The 22,657-nt window shown below is 47.7% G+C and overlaps 1 protein-coding gene across 3 annotated transcripts in view; it reads left to right on the top strand.

Annotated features, from left to right (window-relative positions):
- Positions 1 to 22,657, top strand: part of LOC126210667 (proteoglycan 4-like) — a 587,840-nt gene that overhangs the window by 233,384 nt on the left and 331,799 nt on the right. For all 3 annotated transcript variants that reach the window (XM_049939998.1, XM_049939997.1, XM_049939999.1), the window contains one exon: positions 1,558 to 3,366. In XM_049939998.1, coding sequence (XP_049795955.1) covers positions 1,558 to 3,366 — 1,809 coding nt within the window. The remainder of the gene's footprint in view (positions 1 to 1,557; positions 3,367 to 22,657) is intronic.

Genomic DNA, 22,657 nt, shown 5'->3' with positions numbered 1-22,657 from the left:
ACTTCAAACACTTTGTTACAGAAAATGTTCAAAATGTCCTCCGGTAGCGAGGATACATGCATCCACCCTCCGTCGCATGGAATCCCTGATGCGCTGATGCAGCCCTGGAGAATGACGTATTGTATCACAGCCGTCCACAATGCGCGCACGAAGAGTCTCTACATTTGGTACCGGGGTTGCGTAGACGAGAGCTTTCAAATGCCCCCATAAATGAAAGTCAAGAGGGTTGAGGTCAGGAGAGCGTGGAGGCCATGGAATTTGTCCGCCTCTACCAATCCATCGGTCACCGAATCTGTTGTTGAGAAGCGTACGAACACTTTGACTGAAATGTGCAGGAGCTCCATCGTGCATGAACCACATGTTGTGTCGTACTTGTAAAGGCACATGTTCTAGCAGCACAGGTAGAGTATCCCGTATGAAATCATGATAACGTGCTCCATTGAGCATAGGTGGAAGAACATGGGGCGCAATCAAGAGATCACCAACAATGCCTGCCCAAACGTTCACAGAAAATCTGTGTTGATGACGTGATTGCACAATTGCGTGCGGATTCTCGTCAGCCCATACAAGTTGATTGTGAAAATTTCCAATTTGATCACGTTGGAATGAAGCCTCATCCGTAAAGAGAACATTTGCACTGAAATGAGGATTGACACATTGTTGGATGAACCATTCGCAGAAGTGTACCCGTGGAGGCCAATCAGCTGCTGGTAGTGCCTGCACACGCTGTACATGGTACGGAAACAACTGGTTCTCCCGTAGCACTCTCCATACAGTGACGTGGTCAACGTTATCTTGTACAGCAGCAACTTCTCTGACGCTGACATTAGGTTTATCGTCAACTGCACGAAGAATTGCCTCGTCCATTGCAGGTGTCCTCATCGTTCTAGGTCCTCCTCAGTCGCGAGTCATAGGCTGGAATGTTCCGTGCTCCCTAAGACGCCGATCAATTGCTTCCAACGTCTTCCTGTCGGGACACCTTCGTTCTGGAAATCTGTCTCGATACAAACGTACCGCGCCACGGTTATTGCCCCGTGTTAATCCGTACATCAAATGGGCATCTGCGAACTCCGCATTTGTAAACATTGCACTGACTGCGAAACCACGTTCGTGATGAACACTAACCTGTTGATGCTACGTACTGATGTGCTTGATGCTAGTACTGTAGAGCAATGAGTCGCATGTCAACACAAGCACCGAAGTCAACATTACCTTCCTTCAATTGGGACAACTGGCAGTGAATCGAGGAAGTGAAGTACATACTGACGAAACTAAAATGAGCTCTAACATGGAAATTAAGCGTTTCCGGACACATGTCCACATAACATCTTTTCTTTATTTGTGTGTGAGGAATGTTTCCTGAAAGTTTGGCCGTACCTTTGTGTAACACCCTGTATTGCAGTACAAATATTTACAAATCGCACTCTGTATTAACGTTAGCATTTTGAGGTGTAAGTTACGTTGGACATCGTTGTCTGGTAAGTATAATGTTACCTAAAATTTATGTGTACATGGTATAGTCAATAGATGTACAACAGAATGTTTCTTTTGTTGCAGGACCCAAATGATGGACCACATTTGGAGCAGCAAGAAACGTGGCTGGAGGCACTGCCTGTGTCACCACACGCGACGCCATCCAAATCCCAACCCCCGAACAAGGAAGTGCAGCTGTATTCACCAAAGCAGTTACGACCACATTCACCGAAACCGTCGGAATCACACTTACCAAACCATTCACACGCGCAGTCGGCGAGGCATCCGTACGTGCAGACTCCGAGGCAATCGTTCCCACTGTCTCCGAGACTGGCACACCCGCAGTCTCCGAGGGAAATGCACCCGCCGTCTCCGAGGCAGGTGCACCCGCAGTCTCCGAGACAGTCGTGTACACAGTCTCTGAGGCAGCCAGTTCTGCAGCCTCTGGAGGAGTCGCACCCGCAGTCTCTGAGCCAGTCGTACCCGGCGTCTCCCAGCCAGTCATACCCCCAGTCTCCGAGCCAGTCGCACCCCCAGTCTCCGAAGCAGGCACTGCCGCAACCTCTGAGCCACTCGCAGCCGCAGTCTCCGAGGCACACACACGCGGAATCTCCGAACCAGTCGCACGTGCAGTCTCCGAGGCACTCGTGCGTGCAGCTTCCGAACCAGTCGCGCCCACACTCACCGAGCCAGTCGCACCCGGCGTCTCCCAGACACACGCAAGCGCAGACTCTGAGCCAGTCACACTCACCGAGCCAGTCGCACCCGGCGTCTCCCAGGCACTCGCAAGCGCAGACTCTGAGCCAGTCACACAGGCAGTCGCACCCCACATCTCCGAGCCAGTCGCAGTCACAGTCTCCGAGGCAGTCACACCCGCGGACGCTGTGGTACTCTCAGTCACAGAGGGCAGCGCACCAGCATTCGCCGAAGGACCCGCACCGGCCGCTGCTGAGGCAGCCCCAGTTCACGCCCCAGAAGCAGTCCCAGGAGCCGAAGGAAACGCGGTCTCCTAAGGAGCTGTGGCCAGACCGGCCGAAGCAGCCGCAGTTCCAGTTGCAAAAGCAGCTAGTAGTGCACGTGGAAAAACTACCGGGGGAGTCGCCGAAATGCGATCTGCAAGAGCGACAGCATTCACCGTCCCCGAAGCAGCAACAAAATTCTTTGCAAAAGGAACTGTATGTCCAGCTAGAGAAGCTGGCGGGTGAGCCGCAGGAGGAGGTCCAGACGTCGCTATCCCCGAAGCAAGCACAGTTTCCATTGCATAAGCAGCTGCACGTCCAGCTCGAGAAGCTCACCGAAGATGCTCACCAGCCGGAGCCAGTGCAGCATCAGTCGTCACCTGCGAAGCAACAGGACGGTCTTCTGCTTAACCAGCTGCACATAAAGCTCGAAAAGCTGCCCGAGGATTCTTGGAAATTGGAACAGCAGCACCAGCAGCAACAGTCGTCGTCACCGAACCATCCGGGGCTTCTGAAACCGAAGGAGCTCCACATACAACTGGAAAAGCTGCCACTGGGTACAGAGAATTGCGAGGTAAAGCAACAGGAGCCGTCGTTCTCGAATCGTCTCCCGTCTCTGTCACACTGTCGACTGCAAGATCAGCTCGCAACGCAGGTGGAAGAGGAGCAGCTGCAACTGCTTCCACCCGGTTCTCGCTATACCATCCCAGCTCCCGAACCGGTGGCGACGCGACAGCGAGTGTACCTACAGCAGCTCGTGGATACACAGCAGAAGTGGGGCTCTCCTGTCTTCCAGCCACGCGTGGTGCTGGAGAGGCTGAGTCCGAAGCGGCTGGCCAGCACACTCCAAGTCCGCGTCGTGCTTCGCCCCCTCAGCAGCGAGGTCCTCAAGAAGTACGGCATCCAGCAGACACTGAATCGGAAGCTGGAGCAAGTAAGTGATTTTAAAATGCTTCGCGTATGTGTTCTTGCTGTTGTTGTGGACATCAGTTCGCAGCCTCTTCATCTCTGCATCACTACTGCAACCTGTATCCGCTTAAACCTGCGTACTGTAGTCAAGCCTTGGTCGTCGTCTACTAGTTTTGCTCCCATCCTTCCCTCCCTTACCGAAGTAACGATTCCTTGATGGTTCAGCATACATCATATAAACCGACCATCTTTTTGTCAAGTTGTCACATAAATTTATTTTCTCGCCAGTGTTATTCAGTACCTCCCCATTAATTATCCCAGTTAATCTTCAGTATTTTTATCTATTTTAGAACTAATAATGCTACGTTGTAGTCATCAGTCCAAACTGATGTGACACAGCTCTATCTGTCTCGCCCACCTTGAGCAAGTCTTCTCATATCTCCATAACTATTACACCCTAATTCTGTATGAACCTCTTTATTGTATTTAAAGATTAGCCTCCCTCTTCAATTTTTACCGCCTCTTCTTCTCCTCCACACTTCCCAATCATTACAAAATTAGGTATTACTTGAAGCTGTAGGATCTGTCAAATCTGCCTACCTCATATTCAGCATTCTTTGCTAATACAAAATGGCTCTGAGCACTATGGGACTTAAGTGCTAACGTCATCAGTCCCCTAGAACTTAGAACTACTTAAACCTAACTAACATAAGGACATCACACACATCCATGCCCGAGGCAGGATTCGAACCTGCGACCGTAGCGATAGCGTGGTTCTAGACTGTAGCGCCTAGAACCGCTCGGCCACCCCGGCCGGCTGCTAATACATAATACGTTTCAAAAGCTTCCATTCTCTTCTTGTCTGTGCTGTCTGTTGTGGACATTTCGCTTCCATGTAAGGCTACACTCCAAACAAACCCTTTAGAAAAAACACCTTGCACATACATAACGTTACACACGTTATCACTTTCTGGCAAATTTTTCTGGCCACTCCCATTCTGCATTTTATATTCTTATCACTCCTGTCACCTCCAATTTTTCGCTGTCAAATATCAGATCTCTTCCACTGCTGTAATGTCTCATTTCGTAATCTGATATCCTCATCACCACCTGACTTAATTGGACTTCATTCCTTATCCTTTTTACTTTTGTTGATATCCATTCAATTTCACTGATCTCCCAAGTCCGATATCATATCTAACAAACTTACAACGTTACTGGCGAATGTCAAATTTTTTTATTTATTTTTTTATTTATTTTTTTGCTCTAGTTTAATATTAATTCCCTTTTCAAATTTCTCCTTGGTTTCCACTGTTGCTTGTTGTATTACAGATAGAATAGCATCGGCGGGGAGGGGGGGGGGGTAGGTTGCAAACCTCTGTCACTGTTTTTTGGGTTTAAGAGTGAGCTCTCGTCCCGCCAAGGTAAACAACCGAATAATTAAGTAAATAAACGTATAAATATGTACCTGGGTGGCCAGTTTTCACGTGGGTGGGAGGCAAGGGCATGCCATCTACAGTGGGATCACAACTAGTATGTTTGGTAAAGCAATGTTGTATTCCAAAGGACTTTTGGATTGATGAATGGTTCACATTTATACACACCTAGTCCACTGATGGCAGCCGGTAGGGAGTAAATCCTCTGGGGAAATTTATGTAACTTCGTAAAAGGGGCAGAATTAGGGTCATCAACGAATACAATTGCACGTAGAGTCTTGAGAATAGATGTATGCAGCTTCCGGCTTGACTACATGTCACTGGTAAAGTCGAATATCACATTGAAGTGAATGTGGATAATGCTTATGGCAGAAAAAGAATGAAGTGGTTAACAAAGAGACAAGTGTCCCTTGTACTACGGACCTTGGATTCGGAGGAGTCATCCGACATGAACGAATCTTGGAATCAGTTGTATGTAATGATGTAGTGGAACTACTTCGACGGAACTTGGGGTGTAGTAAGTTATTTGAAGGAAAGAAATTTGATGGCATATTACGGAAGGAGAAGAAGGAATTACGATATTGCAGTGGCTGTGTTGTTCAGACGCACGATGCCATGTTGTTTCGGTCGTGGATGTCCGAAAGAACAGGTACTGTGGCGACTACAGCCATTATGAAATTATTAAATGTATTTGCTGTAGCGAATACGAGCAACCATCAGCTGTTTATAAGAATGACGACAGTGAAATTTTTTGCCGAACCAGAAACTGAACTCGGATTTCCCGATCATCGCGATCGGTCGCGTTACCATTAGGCTATCCGAGCAAACTTTTCGGCCAGACCCAGACTTCCATTGATATTCAACCACGTGTCTACAATCTGCACTCGTATGTCCATTATGTGTATTCCCGTACTGGGGAGACATTTTACTTGAAAGTAGCTTGCCCGGTGTCGGCGGATAGTTACGTTCATGCTTGCTTGTCGTAGTTATGAACAGCACAGGTACTGCAGTATCGTACGTAAATGGAAATAAGGCACCGTGTTAGACGACAATATTGAGATCCATGGGAGAGACAACCGTGACCAAACTATTCCACATGGCAGAGCGGTGAGATACCCTTAGACGACGATAAGTATTTAATAATCCCAGTTCCAAAGATGGCAGGCGCTAACAGGTATAAAAATTACCGAAAATAAGGCTGGACAGTGAAAATTTTAAATATCTGCCCGCATCGCCCCCACAAAAAAAAAAGTCGGGGGAGCCGAAAAGCCGCGGTATTGGAGAGTCTTGACCGATACACTCGTTATGGAAGGTTCGTGCTACATTTTCCCGAAGAGCCATATGAAAGTGTGCTGTTGCACCATCGTGCATGTGCTGCTTACGCCTCCTTTCAGCATAAGAAAGATCATCCAAATAGTGGAATAGCTTGTGTTGCAGGAAAAGGAAGGTATACACAACCAGTAAGTTGGCGAGCTAGGAAATGTGGCACTAACGACAGGTCGCCAAATACGCCCGCCGAAACCTTTACGGAAAATCTTCACTGATGTACCGTCTCACTGGTAGCATGTGTGTTGTGTATGTTCGTAATACTGTCTAGGATGAAGCATGCTCCTCTGCAAATAACATATCCACGCGCAACTGTGCATCATTCCCGCGTTGTGTAAGGATCCATTAGTAGAAGATAACATAGGCTCAAAAGACAGGTGCGGACATGGACTGTACGCTCTACAGGGGATAGGCAAGATAATGTGAACAGTGGTAGTAATGGGATGGTTGTGTTTGACGGTGAACAACGTAGATCAGGCACATGTCGCGCTGGAATGTGCGTGTTCAGTATGGACTAGGTATCAGTGCGGGTTGTTTACGAGTAGTGCGCACTTCGTATTTGCATTCAGAGGCCGAGGTCGACGTCCAATGAGAGACCTAACAGAGTTCCATGAGGGCAGATTGTGGGGGCCCGATTAGCTGGAGCATCACTAACCAAGACAGCCAACTTGTTGAATGTCTCAAGAGCAACTGTTTCAACAGTCACGACAGCCTATGCAAAACATGGAAAGACATCATCGTGTAAATGTAATAGTGGGCGCATATCAAAACTGAATGACAAAGATCGTCGCACGCTAACACGAATTATGTCAAAATAACACAAAACTACGGCGGATAAAGTGACAGTGCAGATCAGTAGCGCCGGACGCGGTGGCCGAGCGGTTCTATCCGGAACCGCGCGCCCGCATCTCGTGGTCGTGCGGTAGCGTTCTCGCTTCCCACGCCCGGGTTCCCGGGTTCGATTCCCGGCGGGGTCAGGGATTTTCTCTGCCTCGTGATGGCTGGGTGTTGTGTGCTGTCCTTAGGTTAGTTAGGTTTAAGTAGTTCTAAGTTCTACGGGACTGATGACCATAGATGTTAAGTCCCATAGTGCTGAGAGCCATTTGGAACCGCGCGACTGCTACGGTCGCAGGTTCGAACCCTGCCTCGGGCATGGATGTGCGTGATCTCCTTAGGTTAGTTAGGTTTAAGTAGTTCTAAGTTCTAGGCGACTGATGACCTCAGATGTTAAGTCCCATAGTGCTCAGAGCCATTTGAACCATTTTTGATTAAGCCTGATGGGCCCTCCTCAGAGAATCAATGCAAACATTACAGAACTGGCTGAGGGCCGATTATGAAAGTGCGTTTGCCTGGATCGAAATCTAGCTAAGAAGTGAACGAGGCACACTCCAGTTCCGTCGAGCTGCACAGCCCGCTAGAGTGCAGACGACGGGCTGCCAACCTTGTGTTGGCGCGGCGTTGTAGTAGTACCTGTAGCAATGGTACTACACAAAGAAGTTGGTATAGGCATGCGTATTCACGTACAGAGGTATGTAAGCAGACAGAATACGCCTATACAGGGTGAGTCACCTAACGTTACCGCTGGATATATTTCGTAAACCACATCAAATACTGACGAATCGATTCCGCAGACCGAACGTTAGGAGAGGTGCTAGTGTAATTGGTTAATACAAACCATAAAAAAATGCACGGAAGTATGTTTTGTAACACAAACCTACGTTTTTTTAAATGGAACCCCGTTAGTTTTGTTAGCACATCTGAACATACAAACAAATACGTAATCAGTGCCGTTTGTTGCATTGTAAAATGTTAATTACATCCGGAGACATTGTAACCTAAAGTTGACGTGTTCGATCGTGTGTATCGGAGAGCACCGAATTACGTAGGGATCCAAAGGGAACGGTGATGGACCTTAGGTACAGAAGAGACTGGAACAGCACATTACGTCCACATGCTAACACCTTTTTATTGGTCTTTTTCACTGACGCACATGTACATTACCATGAGGGGTGAGGTACACGTACACACGTGGTTTCCGTTTTCAATTACGGAGTGGAATAGAGTGTGTCCCGACATGTCAGGCCAATAGATGTTCAATGTGGTGGCCATCATTTGCTGCACACAATTGCAATCTCTGGCGTAACGAATGTCGTACACGCCGCAGTACATCTGGTGTAATGTCGCCGCAGGCTGCCACAATACGTTGTTTCATATCCTCTGGGGTTGTAGGCACATCGCGGTACACATTCTCCTTTAACGTACCCCACAGAAAGAAGTCCAGAGGATTAAGATCAGGAGAACGGGCTGGCCAATTTATGCGTCCTCCACGTCCTATGAAACGCCCGTCGAACAACCTGTCAAGGGTCAGCCCAGTGTTAATTGCGGAATGTGCAGCTACTGTTAATTGCGGAATGTGCAGGTGCACCATCATGCTGATACCACATACGTCGACGCGTTTCCAGTGGGACATTTTCGAGCAACGTTGGCAGATCATTCTGTAGAAACGCGATGTATGTTGCAGCTGTTTGGGCCCCTGCAATGAAGTGAGGACCAATGAGGTGGTCGCCAATGATTCCGCACCATACATTTACAGTCCACGGTCGCTGTCGCTCTACCTGTCTGAGCCAGCGAGGATTGTCCACGGACCAGTAATGCATGTTCCGTAGATTCACTGCCCCGTGGTTTGTGAAACCCGCTTCATCGGTAAACTGGTAGAACTGCAACGCATTCTCTGTTAATGCCCATTGACAGAATTGCACTCGATGATTAAAGTCATCACCATGTAATTGCTGATGTAGCGACACATGAAACGGGTGAAAGCGGTGACGATGCAGTATGCGCATGACACTTCTTTGACTCAGTCCACCGGCTCTCGCAATGTCCCGTGTACTCATGTGTGGGTTCATGGCAACAGCAGCTAACACACCAACTGCACACGCTTCTCCTGTGACGGGCCTGTTACGGACCCGTTTGCGTGCTACGACCATACCTGTTGCATACAGTTGGCGGTAGATGTTTTGCAATGTGCGGCACGTCGGATGCTCTCTGTCCGGGTACCGTTCTGTATACACCCTGCAGGTTTCAGCTGCAGTTCGTCGACACTCGCCATAGATGAGTATCATCTCCGCCTTTACAGAGTTCGAATACACCATGGTCACAGTTCCTACAACACTACACTATCACAGATGTCTGGTAACACGGTGTACTACAGTTGGTCTGCGTGCGGAGACGAATGCAGAATAACAATAGCAGCAAGCGCTACATGCGCACACTGCGACAGCTAGACCAAACCACAACAGTGCACTACAGCCACACTCGTAAACACGGTCGTCATCGTAAACATGTCCCTGCACATGCTGCTCGCCGACCGTGGCCCGTGTTTGTTACAACACGCAACTGAACGTCGGAGGTTTCAAGCGTCAACTTTAGGTTACAATATCTCCGGATGTAATTAACATTTTACAATGCAACAAACGGCACTGATTACGTATTTGTTTATATATTCAGATGTGCTAACAAAACTAACGGGGTTCCATTTTAAAAAACGTAGGTTTGTGTTAACATACTTCCGTGCATTTTTTTATGGTTTGTATTAATCAATTACACTAGCCCCTCTCCTCACGTTCGGTCTGTGGAATCGATTCGTCAGTATTTGATGTGGTTTACGAAATATATCCAGCGGTAATGTTAGGTGACTCACCCTGTATAAGACATATGTCTAATGCAGTTGTTAGATCGGTTACTGCTGCTATGCACGAGCGATGGGACACATCATCTCCGAGGTAGCGATGATCTGGGGATTTTCCCGTACGACCATTTCACGAGTGTACCATGAATATCAGGAATTCGGCGAAACATCAAATCTCTGACATCGCTGCGGCAGGAAAAACATCCTGCAAAAACGGGACCAACAACGACTGAAGAGAGTCGTTCAACGTGACAGAAGTGCAAGCCTTCCGCAAATTGCTTCAGATTTCTCATGCTGGGCCATCAACATGTGTCAGCGTACGAACTATTCAACGAAACATCCTCGCGATGGGCTTTCGGAGCCGAAGGCCCACTCCTGTACCCTTGATGACTGCACCACACAAAACTTTACGCCTCGCCTGGGCCCGTCAACACCTACATTGATGACTGGAAACATGTTGCCTGGTCGGACGAGTCTCGTTTCAAGTTATACCGAGGGGATGGACGTGTACGGGTATGGTTCAAATGGCTCTGAGCACTATGGGACTCAACTGCTGAGGTCATTAGTCCCCTAGAACTTAGAACTAGTTAAACCTAACTAACCTAAGGACATCACAAACATCCATGCCCGAGGCAGGATTCGAACCTGCGACCGTAGCGGTCTTGCGGTTCCAGACTGCAGCGCCTTTAACCGCACGGCCACTTCGGCCGGCTACGGGTATGGAGACAACCTCATGAATCCATGGACCCTGCATGTCAGCAGGGGACTATTCAAGCTTGTGCAAGCTCAATAATGGTGTGTGACGTGTGCAGTTGGAGTGATATGGAACCCCTGATACGTCTAGATACGACTGTTACAGGTGACAGGTGCGTAAGCATCTTGTATCATCAGTTGGATCCATTCATGTCCATTGTGCATTCGGATTTGGGCAATTCCAGCAGGACAATGCGACACTCCACCCGTCCAGAATTGCTACAGAGTGGCTCCAGCAACACTCTTCTGAGTTTAAACACTTCCGCTGGCCACCGAACTCCCAAGACATGAAAATTATTGAGCATATCTTGGATTCCTTGCAACGTGTGTTCAGAAGAGATCTCCACCCCGTCGTACTCTTACTGATTTGTGGACAGCTCTGATTGATTCATGGTGTCACTTCCCTCCAGCACTCCTTCAGACTTTAATCGAGTCCATGCCACGTCGTGTTGCGGCACTTCTGTGTGCTCGCGGTGGTTCCTACACGATATTAGGCAGGTGTACCAGTTTCTTTGGCTCTCCAGTGTAGTTTCCAATCTGCTTGTGATGGTACACTTTCGTGACTGATCGACTGTGTTCGCCAACGATCGTAACCTTAAATTAATTCTATTTTTAGCTTCTGGGAGTCCATCTTGATATATAACAGGAAATGTCCTGCCTGAATCATTGACTCGTCACCACCCAGCCTAAACCGCTAGGGATAAAAAATTGAAAGTTTTCGAGGTTGTTGACTTTAGACTGTAGGTATCGTATAAAAAGTCATTTTTCGAAATACCATTCCTAAGAGAGTGAAATAGGGGATGGAAGTTATCTCGAAAATATTTCGTTACATTGAAACTTTTTAAAATTATATCTTTGAAAATTATTTGAATTCTCAATTAGAAATAAATATATGGTAGGAGATGAAAGTTTGTATGGAAATATCACCACAATAATTCATAAAGCAGGATTAACCAAAAATCTCTGATTCCAGCAACCAGAATCTTTTCATCAGAAATACATTCGCGCCGGCCGAAGTGGCCGTGCGGTTAAAGGCGCAGCAGTCTGGAACCGCAAGACCGCTACGGTCGCAGGTTCGAATCCTGCCTCGGGCATGGTTGTTTGTGATGTCCTTAGGTTAGTTAGGTTTAACTAGTTCTAAGTTCTAGGGGACTAATGACCTCAGCAGTTGAGTCCCATAGTGCTCAGAGCCATTTTTTTGAAATACATTCGGTTCAAATGGCTCTGAGCACTATGGGACTTAACATCTGAGGTCATCAGTCCCCTAGAACTTAGAACTACTTAAACCTAACCAACCTAAAGACAACACACACATCCATGCCCGAGGCAGGATTCGAACCTGCGACCGTAGCGGTCGCGCGGTTCCAGACTGTAGCGCCGGAACCGCTCGGCCACCAGCGGCCGGCAATACATTCGGAAATGACAAAATGCTTCTGTGGCCTTACTTAGTGTGGAAATTTTTGATGTATTGCAATTTCTGAACAAATCAAAGAAAGGTATTTGACAGTCACCACAACAAATCGGCTTTGTCAAAATTCCGTAGAAATAGAAACGTCCCTTTAATACATTAATTTCATAGTACGCGTAATATACTCGTATGTTTGTAAAATTATTTTTATTGTAATTACTACGAAAGCGCGAGCGAAGCAGCGGTCTACGAGCTAGTTCCCAGAATGAAATTTTCACTCTGCAGCGGAGTATGCCCTCGTATGAAACTTCTTGGCAGATTGGACCGAGACTCGAACTCGGGACCTTTACCTCTCGTGGGCAAGTGCCCTACCATCTGAGCTATCCAAGCACGAGTCACGATCTGTCCTGAAAGCTTTAGTTGCGCCGGTACCTCGTCTCCTACCTTCCAAACTTCACAGACGCTCTCCCGCGAAAGGCAAAGTTTCCGAGTTCGAATCTCGGTCCGGCACACAGTTTTAATCTGCGAGGAGGTTTCAGGTTTCTCTAAGCTAGTTGTTATTTGTTGAGATTGAAATCCTATGGACATCATTGTGGGTAAAATCTTCAGCATTGTCAGACTGGTTTCTTAATCAGATAAACATTAAAATTTGATACTGGATATTAATGTGCCTTGGCGCCAAATCTGATACGGGATTTGCTACGATCTGCCGCCGCTGCAGGACTGCTTGGCCTCCTCCATCCACAGTTCCGACCCGTAAGGCGTGACCATCTGCCACTTGTGGACTGGCCGTCACCTGTCTTTTGCTACCGGGTTGCATCGCCACAATGGCGTCTACAGTTCTACGCCCGCGAATTGTCGTAAACGTCACAGTTTTCTATTCACGGAAGAATGCTGGATTCGTCTGGAACCTTGACAATCGTCGTAGGAGAGGATTGAAGCGATCAAGTACAAATGTACGAGTCAGGCGTGCAGGGACAAAGGGTTTATAAGCAGCTTGGGTCAGTCACGTTTGAGCTGCTGTCAGTATGGATGCCGGACCCCTCTTATCGCTGTCCAAGGTAATTTGAGGGCTGTGCGGTATCGCGATAGGATCCTTCAACCCATTGTCCAGGTCGTGCCGCCGACATTCGGCGATGCCTTCTTCTTGAACACGTCTTGTAGGAGTGTGTGTGTGTGTGTGTGTGTGTGTGTGTGTGTGTGTGTGTGTGTGTGTGTGTGTGTGTTGCTTACGGGCGCTCATCGGCGAGGCTGTCAGCGCCCTGAGACACATGAAAAGAAACTGGTCCGTGCGCGGGGCTCACAACCCGAACCACACGCCACTGTTAAGCACCAGTGAAGGACTGGGTCCCTTACTTCGATTGCACATAATTCATTAAGGTCAATCCAACACATTTATTTCAAATAACATAAATGAAGTTATTTGAATCTGTCTTGACATTAAATAGGAATTTAAAAAAAATCAATATCAGCTGATTTAGTGCGTGAAGCGCGAGTTAAGCCATTAAACGGATAAACTAAACAATTCTCCGTAATTCAGAAGAAAGAGGAAAACAAAATTGAATCAACACACCCCACTGACAAATACCCAAAAAAACTTACAATACTACTCAAAGGAATACACTGAATTGGGGAGCAGTCATTCACCCGACAGAACACTTCAAAATGAGTTTAATAGCACAGCTGCGTGCCCCAGAAAACTGCGAGACATTAAATACACTTCATTTGACGATTAACAAATACTCATTAACATTACGCCACTCCTGTTTGAACTGCAGTGTCCCAAAGAAACAGGCGCTTATTCTGAAAGAACAATTTCTTTTTATATGTGTTTAAATTACAGCATTAAGGAATTCCAAATCTTTCCCCTATCTAGGCGGAGGCTGAGCCAGGAACACAGAATGCCACAAAAAACGCAGTTTTGGTGTGAAATCTTAGAGGACACCCGGAAGCAGTAACAGACGAGGGGTCGGCAGCCACAAGTAACACAGGCTAAGAGTCAGGCTGGGAGCACATCCTACGAGAACTTGTTCACACTACGCTCACCACAAACTGTAGACATTCCGGCCGAACATCCGCTTGCGGTGGCTGCCAGAAGGACGAAGTAACCGACATGCCCTCGGTTTGCTTCTCACACACGCACCTCAGTGCGTACAAACATCTCGGCCGACACCAACTCCGTACTCCCCTCTCACTGCGAAGCTCGGCACAGTTTATACGAAATGCCTTCCAGGCAACCAGTAACCGACGCAGGAGTTTCACGATTAGCAAACAGCCGCAGCGTAACAGACATCACACGTGTGCTTACGCCAGAGCCACGACTCCGCCAGTCTGACCGGCCGCCCCAAACCGACCGCCTCTCGCCGTCCCGCGCGCCCCAGCCGAAAACTCAAAGATACTCATGCCCGGGGACGCGCCAAAGATAGCAAGCCGATCGCTCATGATCCACCAGCGATCTGGCTCAGAATCGAATGTGGAAAAAATTACTAAAATGTGCTCATACACGCTAAGACAACGGGAAAGAGTAAAAGATGGTATACAAGAGATCAAATTCAGAAGTAAAACGACAAAGGAGCTAAAAGGAAGGCGCAGGAAAGTGTCACTGGCTGACGTAAAATATGGGCGAACCACCCTGCAAACGTTTTAAACCCGTCGCCCTAAACTCTCGCTAAAAACGTCGGACGATTCACAAAACGTTTAAACCCTAACCACATTCGTTTGATCATACATTGCAGATCGGTCGGCAAATCAGCCGCGGTCCGCTGGTCGGAAATTAAAACGCAGCCACAATAAAATGTGGCACACAGTGATCTGCACCCCACAAGCGCCACGCTTTGGAGGGTCCTCTCGCCGGAGAAGGAAGCCGTGTGTCATAGGGCTGTGTGTGGCTTATGCGAAGACGAGTGAGGAGGACCTCGTCCCGTCTGGAAGGAGGTACGCTGTGGTCGAGATGTGGGCTTTACTACACGAAGCTTACCGTCGGTCACTTCCAGCCACTCTTCCTTTTACCGACGGAAGACTCTGGAGCTCAACAGAGAGGTCACAGCGTGCAGGGGGATGGCACATGAAATACCCGAGGATCGAGACACGCCTCCTTGCCTGCTAGATCCCCCCTTTCGTTCCCCACAGTTCCCATGTGCCCTGGTCCCCAGCAGAAAGACACCTCCGTCCCCCGTCGTTGTAATTGGAGGAGGGCATCATGGATAGTCTGGACTACTTTATCTGCTGGGTACAAATGTTTCAGCGAATGAAAAGCAATGAGAAAATCCCAACAGACAAGAAATCGTCTTGCAGGAGGCAGGAATTAGCACAGAGCAGCGGCCTATGGTGTCCGCTGGCGTGCAGGCTTACTGCCAGTTGAAGCTTGCAGTGCGACCTGAGCGAACCTGCTCGCACACTGGATGACGTCAGAAAAGTGGGACAGGCCTGAACAGTGACGTGCAGAACAGCTTGTGCGTCACACACACAGACTGCAGCAGTGTGGAGGCTTCGAACACTGTGGATACTGTTTTGTTTTTCACAGTCGGATAGTTCCAGTTTTAGAAGACGCATTCTTTCGCTCCCTGTCTCGTTTCAATCTAACACCACACACATTCGCAGGTTTGCAAAATATGCGGAACTTTTCTAGAACAGTTTATTCTAAGGTACCTGCCCGGGCTACGGACTGGTAACACTAATTGTCTAGTGGCGGACTACATGGTGGAGTAGCGCAAATAAATTAAATACAGAAACCTTCCTCGTGAATCAGTCTCATCTATTAGTGAAAACCGTACTAAAATCACCACAGTAGTTCCTGAGATTTGCCTTCATATACAGACACTAAAACGCGTCGTAAGCTTCAAATTGGTAATATGTACACTGATCAGCCACAATGTTATGACCACCTACCTACAGTCGATACAAACTCGTTCTGGCGAGGAGTGACTGCTAGTCATACAAACGCACAGTGCTTGTGTCAGTGAGCGTGCTGTCCGTGTGTAGAATGGGGAAGGTGCGCGATCTATCTGAGTTAGACCGACGGCAGATTGTGATGGCTCCGAGGCTCGGCACAAGGCTTTCGCAAACTGCACGACCTGTCGTGTGTTCGAGGAGTGCTGTGGCGAGCGTCTTCAGCACGCGGCGAAACCACGTCCAGACGTCGTGGGCTTGGGCGTCCACCCCTCATTACAGATGTCGCATATCGTCGGCTTGGAAGACTGCTGAAACAGGACAGGCGGCGAACTGTGGCGGGACTAACACCAGACCTCAGTGCCGGGCGGAGTACAAGTGTGTGTGCACACGCAGTGGACCGAATACTCGTAACGATAGGCTTCAGCAGCCGACCACCCATGCGTGTGGCAATGTTAACACCGCGAATTTGGGAACTACGACTGAAATGTGCACGTGACCATCGACACTGGACGTTGGCGCAGTGGCAGAGCGTTGCACGGCCTGATGAAACACGGTACCTTCTTCATCGTGCCGATGGGAGGGCGAAAATCCGTCGTCTCCCACGGGAACAGCTCCTCGACACCTGTATTTTGCGGGACAAGCTGGCGGCGGTCGCATCATGCTCTGGGGAACATTAATGTAGGCATCCGTGGGTGCAGTGGAGCCGGTACAAGCCACCGTGACAGCCAGGGAGTACCGCACACTGCTTCGAGACCACTTACACCCCTTCGTGAGGATCATGTTTCCCGGCAGCAGTGGCATTTGTCATCAAGGTAATGCGCCAAGTCACAAGGTCAGGGGCACGATGGAGTGGTTCGAAGAACACAGTGGCGAGTTGCAGCTGATGTGCTGGCCTCCCAACTCGCCAGATAGAACACATCTCGGATGTTATTCAACGTTGCGTCAGAGCTTACCGCCCGGGTGTCGAAATGTGGTGCCAACTCCCTCCAGCGGCCTACCGAGGCTTCGTTACTACCATGCCACGACGCGACGCCGCTTGTATCCGTGCCGAAGGTGGACATACTGGCCATCAGGTGGGTGGTCGTGATGTTCTGGGTGATCGTTCTATAGATGTGAGTAGGAACCAGGAGGTAGAATGTAAAACATAGCAGGATTCCAAGGCAGTGTTCTTCAACAGGTACCCTTTGCGCTCTCTCTATCTGTAGTCACACAAGTGTTTATAAGGTAGTTTCCAACCATAATTAACTTAGCTATCAAAATACTGTATTTGCAACGTATAGTAATAAAAAAAATGTTATATGAACTAGTAATTCAATCTCAGCAAATAGATGAAATAATTTACTGCAGCTTAGAACGTTAATAGAAGGAGAAAATATGTATGTAAGAAGAAATTACGGCGCACCGTTGCTTCCATACGGTCGGCCGAAATAAAAACCCGTAAGAATGTAAAAAGGTATATAGGCTGGTCATCTGTAGCCCCTAGAGGATCTACCTTTGACTGTACTCATTTGAAAAATGTTCGACAGAGTGAATTCACCTAGAACGACCCTACATTGTAAGTGTGGGCAAATTTGTCGTAACGCAACCGACTGATCTTTCATCATCAGACCGAGAACTTCTCACGGTCCGCTCGTTGCAGCCGCACGGGTGGCAATAAAATACCACAAACCATCCTGAAGTGTCGTCAGACGAACGGTAGAAGAAATGACCAGAAGGCGTCGAGTGTCGGAACAGCCGTCTTGCCTAAGCCGTGATCGCAAGACGATGGTGACGATGGTGATACGTGTGCACAGCAGAGAACTGCGCTGGCCGCACTAAGTGTGGTGAGTGGTGCGGCGGCCGATGATGCGCCGAGGCGGCGAGCGCCGGGCAGCGACGACGGGCCCTGACCCCAATTCCAGGCCGTGCCGGGTCTGCCAAGCTCGAGCGGCGGACGCGGCTGGTCTAACGTAACAGGGCCCAGTCTGCGCCCACGGATCTCCCTCTCGTGATGAGGACGATGGCGGTCACACACCGAAGCGCCAATGGAGCTGCTATAGGCATGCGTATTCAAACACAGAGACGTGTAAACAGGCAGAACACGGCGCTGCAGTCGGCAACGCCTATATAGGACAACAAGTGTCTGGCGCAGTTGCTAGATCGGCTACTGCTGCTACAGTGGCAGGTTATCAAGATTCAAGTGTCGCGTCCGGGCACAGCCTCACTATACCAGAAGGAAGTAAGTGCGAACTGCGTAGCGCAATCGGGACGTTAACGACAATAGGTTAGTTACAAATTGCTGTCAACCTTTATATCGGAGATGAGAGGGGGAGAATCTCCTTGGTTTGAAGCAAAAAAGTTTCCTGAAAATAGGTTACAGAATTGCGATAGGCAGGAAAAATTGGTTAGTTTCTATCAAGTTTATTCTCAGATATACTTAGGTGAGGTGTTGGACCATAAACCCTTAGTAAGATTCAGTCTGTTTGTTCGGACTTGCTACTTCAAAGCTAATTGCCGGTATATATAAGAAACAAGTACAAAGCAATCACTTGTTCTTGGTTAGCACTGAAAGTAATTGAGACAAAGACTGACAGCCTCTGTTCAACACTATTCCAATGAAACTCTAAAAATCCTACTCGACCTGCAGTTCTTGAGTGTCCACCACAGTCTATCACCGTCTTTTCGTACTTGAAGTCTTTATCAGCTGTATCGGCTGCTACGGGCCTACTCGGCCCTGCTGGCGTCTCGCTGTGGGATCTCCAAACTGCCGCCACTGGCTCTGAAGCTGCATCTCTGCTCCTAGCTATTCCGCAGCCTGGCCTTTTATTTCGTTTATCATGTACTTGGGTGCACACGAGTTAATTTGTTTCACACGACCCTTTCATTTCTAAGTGATCGGATTGCACAAGAATGCCTATGGTTCCACACGACACTCTCGTTTCTAATTGGTCGGCTTGCGCAAGAATGCCTTCGGTTCCACACGATACTTCCGTTTCTAGCTGCACACAACTTAATTTGGTTCCACACGAGTCTTTTTCCGCACTTGACTGACACTCTCTCTTGCTGTATTATCGCCCTGGTGTTTGCGTCTTCCATTGCGCAAGTTTGATTCGTGCTGCTTCCTCTGGCAGAAAGTCAAACACTAAATTATTTGATCGACAAGCCATACTTGGCAGCCCCCGCCGCTTATCTTGTCCCTACGTCCTGGTGGACTATTTCGTAATGTCGGCTCGCTGTTTGCCTATGGAGCCGGGACTCCTATTATGGTCACAAAAGCAAGAATAAAAATAAAAATTTTCTACGGTCACAACACAAGTGAGTTTGAAGTGATGTTACAGTCTGCGCACGAGCGATGGGGGACAGCACCTTCGAGTTAGCGATGAAGTGGGGATTTTCCCTTACGACCATTGCACGAATGTACCGTGAGTAAACAGGTATCCGGTAAAACATCAGCCGTGCAGGGTAGCCGCGCGGTTTCGGGCACCTTGCCACAGTTCGCGCGGCTCCTCTGTCGGAGGTTGGAGTCCTCCCTCGGGCATGTGTGTGTGTGTGTGTGTGTGTGTGTAAAACATCAAATCTACGACGTCGCTGAGGCCAGAAAAAGATTCTGCAAGAACGGGACCAACGACGACTGAAGAGAATCGTTCAACGTGACAGAAGTGCAACCCTTCCGCAAATTGCTGCAGATTTCAATGCTGTGGGCCATCAACAGGTGTCAAGACTGCGAACCATTCAACGAAACATCATCGGTACTGGTTTCTGGAGCCGAAGGCCCACTCGTGTACCCTTGATGACTACAGGACACAAAGCTTTACGCCTCTCCTGGGCCCGTCAACACCGACATTGGACGCTTGATGATTGGAAACGTGTTGCCTGGTCGGACGAGTCTCGTTTTAGATTGTGTCGAGCGGATGCTGCATGCCAACAGGGAACTGTTCCAAGCTGGTGGAGCCTCTGTAATGGTGTGGGGAGTGTGAAGATGGTGTGATATGGGACCCCTGATACGTCTAGATACGACTCTTGACAGGTGGCACGTACGTAAGCATCCTGTCTGATCACCTGCATCCATTCGTGTCCATTGTGCATTCCGACGGACTAGGGCAATTCCAACAGGACAATGCGACACCTCACACCTCCACAATTGCTACCGAGTGCGTCCAGGAACACTCTTCTGAGATTAAACACTTCTGCTGGCCACCAAACTCCCCAGACACGAACATTATTGAGCATATGATGCCTTGCAACGTGCTGTTCAGAAGAGATCTCCACCCCCTCGTACTATTAGGTATTTATGGACAGCCGTGCAGAATTCACGGTGTCGGTTCCCTCCAGCACTACGTCAGACATTAGTCGAGCCCGTGCCACGTCGTGTTGCGGCACTTCTGCGTGCTCGCGGGAGCCCTTCACGATATTAGGCAGATGAACCAGTTTCTTCGGCTCTTTAGTGTAAATAAAATTGGTAATTACTCTTTGAGAGGTACAACTCTGTCCAACCTCTCAGAAGAACACACATTCCTAGAAACACTGCACGTGCAACTATGTGACCAATAAGTAATCGTATGCACGATCGGATTGCTAATTCTACCTCCCAGGACTGCAGCACACGTTCGAATAAATGGTTCCCGAAAAGGACCATAACATACAACAGAGCGTGTGCACAAGCCAACTCACTACTAATGAACCGTCATTTTTATAAAGAATTCTCAGAATATATGCATCGTATGCGTAAGTCTCGATAGTTAGGACTTAACATTCATATATCATTAGTTACCTACAAATCTCTAAAGTGTTGAAAACTGTCAGAATTGAAGCATTTTCGTAATAGAATCTGACACTCAAATCCAGAGATACAAATTGTTACTAAAAGAACGTAAATGAACTTCTTTAGGTACCACCTCTAGTTATTTGTTACGCTATTAAAATATATAAGTTCATTCCGTTAGTAAATCTTTTAGTAATATTCTGGCCAACACTAGTATTTAATTAATCGTAATGTTTCCATGCCAACTCGTATGAAATTGCTTTAATGTCTTAAGCTGTAAGGCGCTAGTCTTCGAAACTGACCACTTTCGGTTTTAACTACTCTCAATTAAGTTGTCTAGATCTTATCGCAAACTTGAGCATGCTTACGCTGCTTGCTAAATGTCAGAACTATAACTTTACATTACTTTTTAAATTCTGTCATGTTTTACAATTAGTTACCCAAAGTTCGTTGCGGATAAATAACTACGGGACTAAAATTTATTTTTAACGAATGAAGGTTATTTTTCTCTCTTTTTAAATGTGAAAGCTTTATAATCACCAAACGTCGACTGTCAATAAGTGACTGCAGAAAACTAAAATCCCCACACTAAGCGAAATGTACAATAAAAAAAAGACTGAAAATAAATACTGCGCAACACCACCATTTTGTATCTTAAAGTTCAGATTTTTAATATAGCAGCCTCTTTAGGTGTTGGTCGCTCGCGTACGCAGTAGCAAATCCTAAACGTAATTGTCACTCATCACTTTTACTACGGAAATAATGGTTGGAGTTAAAATTTCCGCTTTGAAATGGTTCGTCTAGGGCGGTAAGGTTGTAGTGTTTCGGGATATTTGTAAACATCCCATCACACCATTGGAAAGCCGTCGACAACAGATGCTCGTGAGTAAGTTGAATAAGGATAAATCTAGTGGGAAAGGGAAACTGTATGTTTTCCTTTCTCGTATGCAGTGAAATGTGGAGCAATGGTGCGGCCGGCTTGAAGAGTACCAGTAAAAATGGTAATAAAACCATTGGTCGCCCGGGAGTCATTTGTCTCAAGGTGCAGCAAGTGCATGAATCCGAGACCCAAGGAGTAAACCACGCACCAACAAGGGCGTAATGAACAATTCAAGAGTGGTAGTAGTTTTTCTGATTTTTCTCTCAGGTCCTACAGTATGCAAGTACGGACGTTTGAATGCACTTGAAGAGCGTGGTATTACCATAGCAATTGTTAGTTGTGTTGTGATAAGTAATAGTGAAAATGTTGGGCAACATATACGCCTGTTTGTGACAAGTGTGGCTATTTATTTAGTAGTGTAGTAGAGAGAACTAGCGGAAGCATTCCAGGACTCTTCACCGCAGTTTGATCGACAGGGAGGTGGCACGGAAGGACCCCGACCACAAAAAAAAAAACTACTTTGAGATGAGTAATACTACTTTCATCTGGCGGTGTATTGGGGCCGGCCGAAGTGGCCGTGCGGTTAAAGGCGCTGCAGTCTGGAACCGCAAGACCGCTACGGTCGCAGGTTCGAATCCTGACTCGGGCATGGATGTTTGTGATGTCCTTAGGTTAGTTAGGTTTAACTAGTTCTAAGTTCTAGGGGACTAATGACCTCAGCAGTTGAGTCCCATAGTGCTCAGAGCCAGGTGTATTGGGGTCAGCAAAATATTGCCCTGTTATATCGGTCAAGGACGCAACTTCCCGCTAGTGCTGGTATAAAACCCATCACAAATCTTACAAAATAAACAGCAGCAGGAAAAGAAGGAAAAATACACCCCCGGGTCTCAGTGACTACGTCAATAACAATACGTACTGTCAAAATACGCTCTCTGTAGTAATTCACCTGCTATTCATGTGTTCTGTGATTGATTCTCCGAAACAGAAAATCTTCGAGAATAATGCTTGATAAGCAATGACTCCACATACAGAATAACGTCACTACCTCGTAGCATGATACTATACTCAAAAAATAAACTGAAGAGCCGAAGAAACTGGTACACCTGCCTGATGTCGTGCAGGGCTCCCGCGAGCACGGAAAAGTGCCGCAACACAGCGTGGCATGGGCTCGACCAGTGTCTGAAGTCGTGCAG

The sequence above is a fragment of the Schistocerca nitens genome, chromosome 10 (genome assembly GCF_023898315.1).
Source record: "Schistocerca nitens isolate TAMUIC-IGC-003100 chromosome 10, iqSchNite1.1, whole genome shotgun sequence".
NCBI lineage: Eukaryota > Metazoa > Arthropoda > Insecta > Orthoptera > Acrididae > Schistocerca > Schistocerca nitens.
This window is presented reverse-complemented; position numbering and strand designations above follow the sequence as displayed.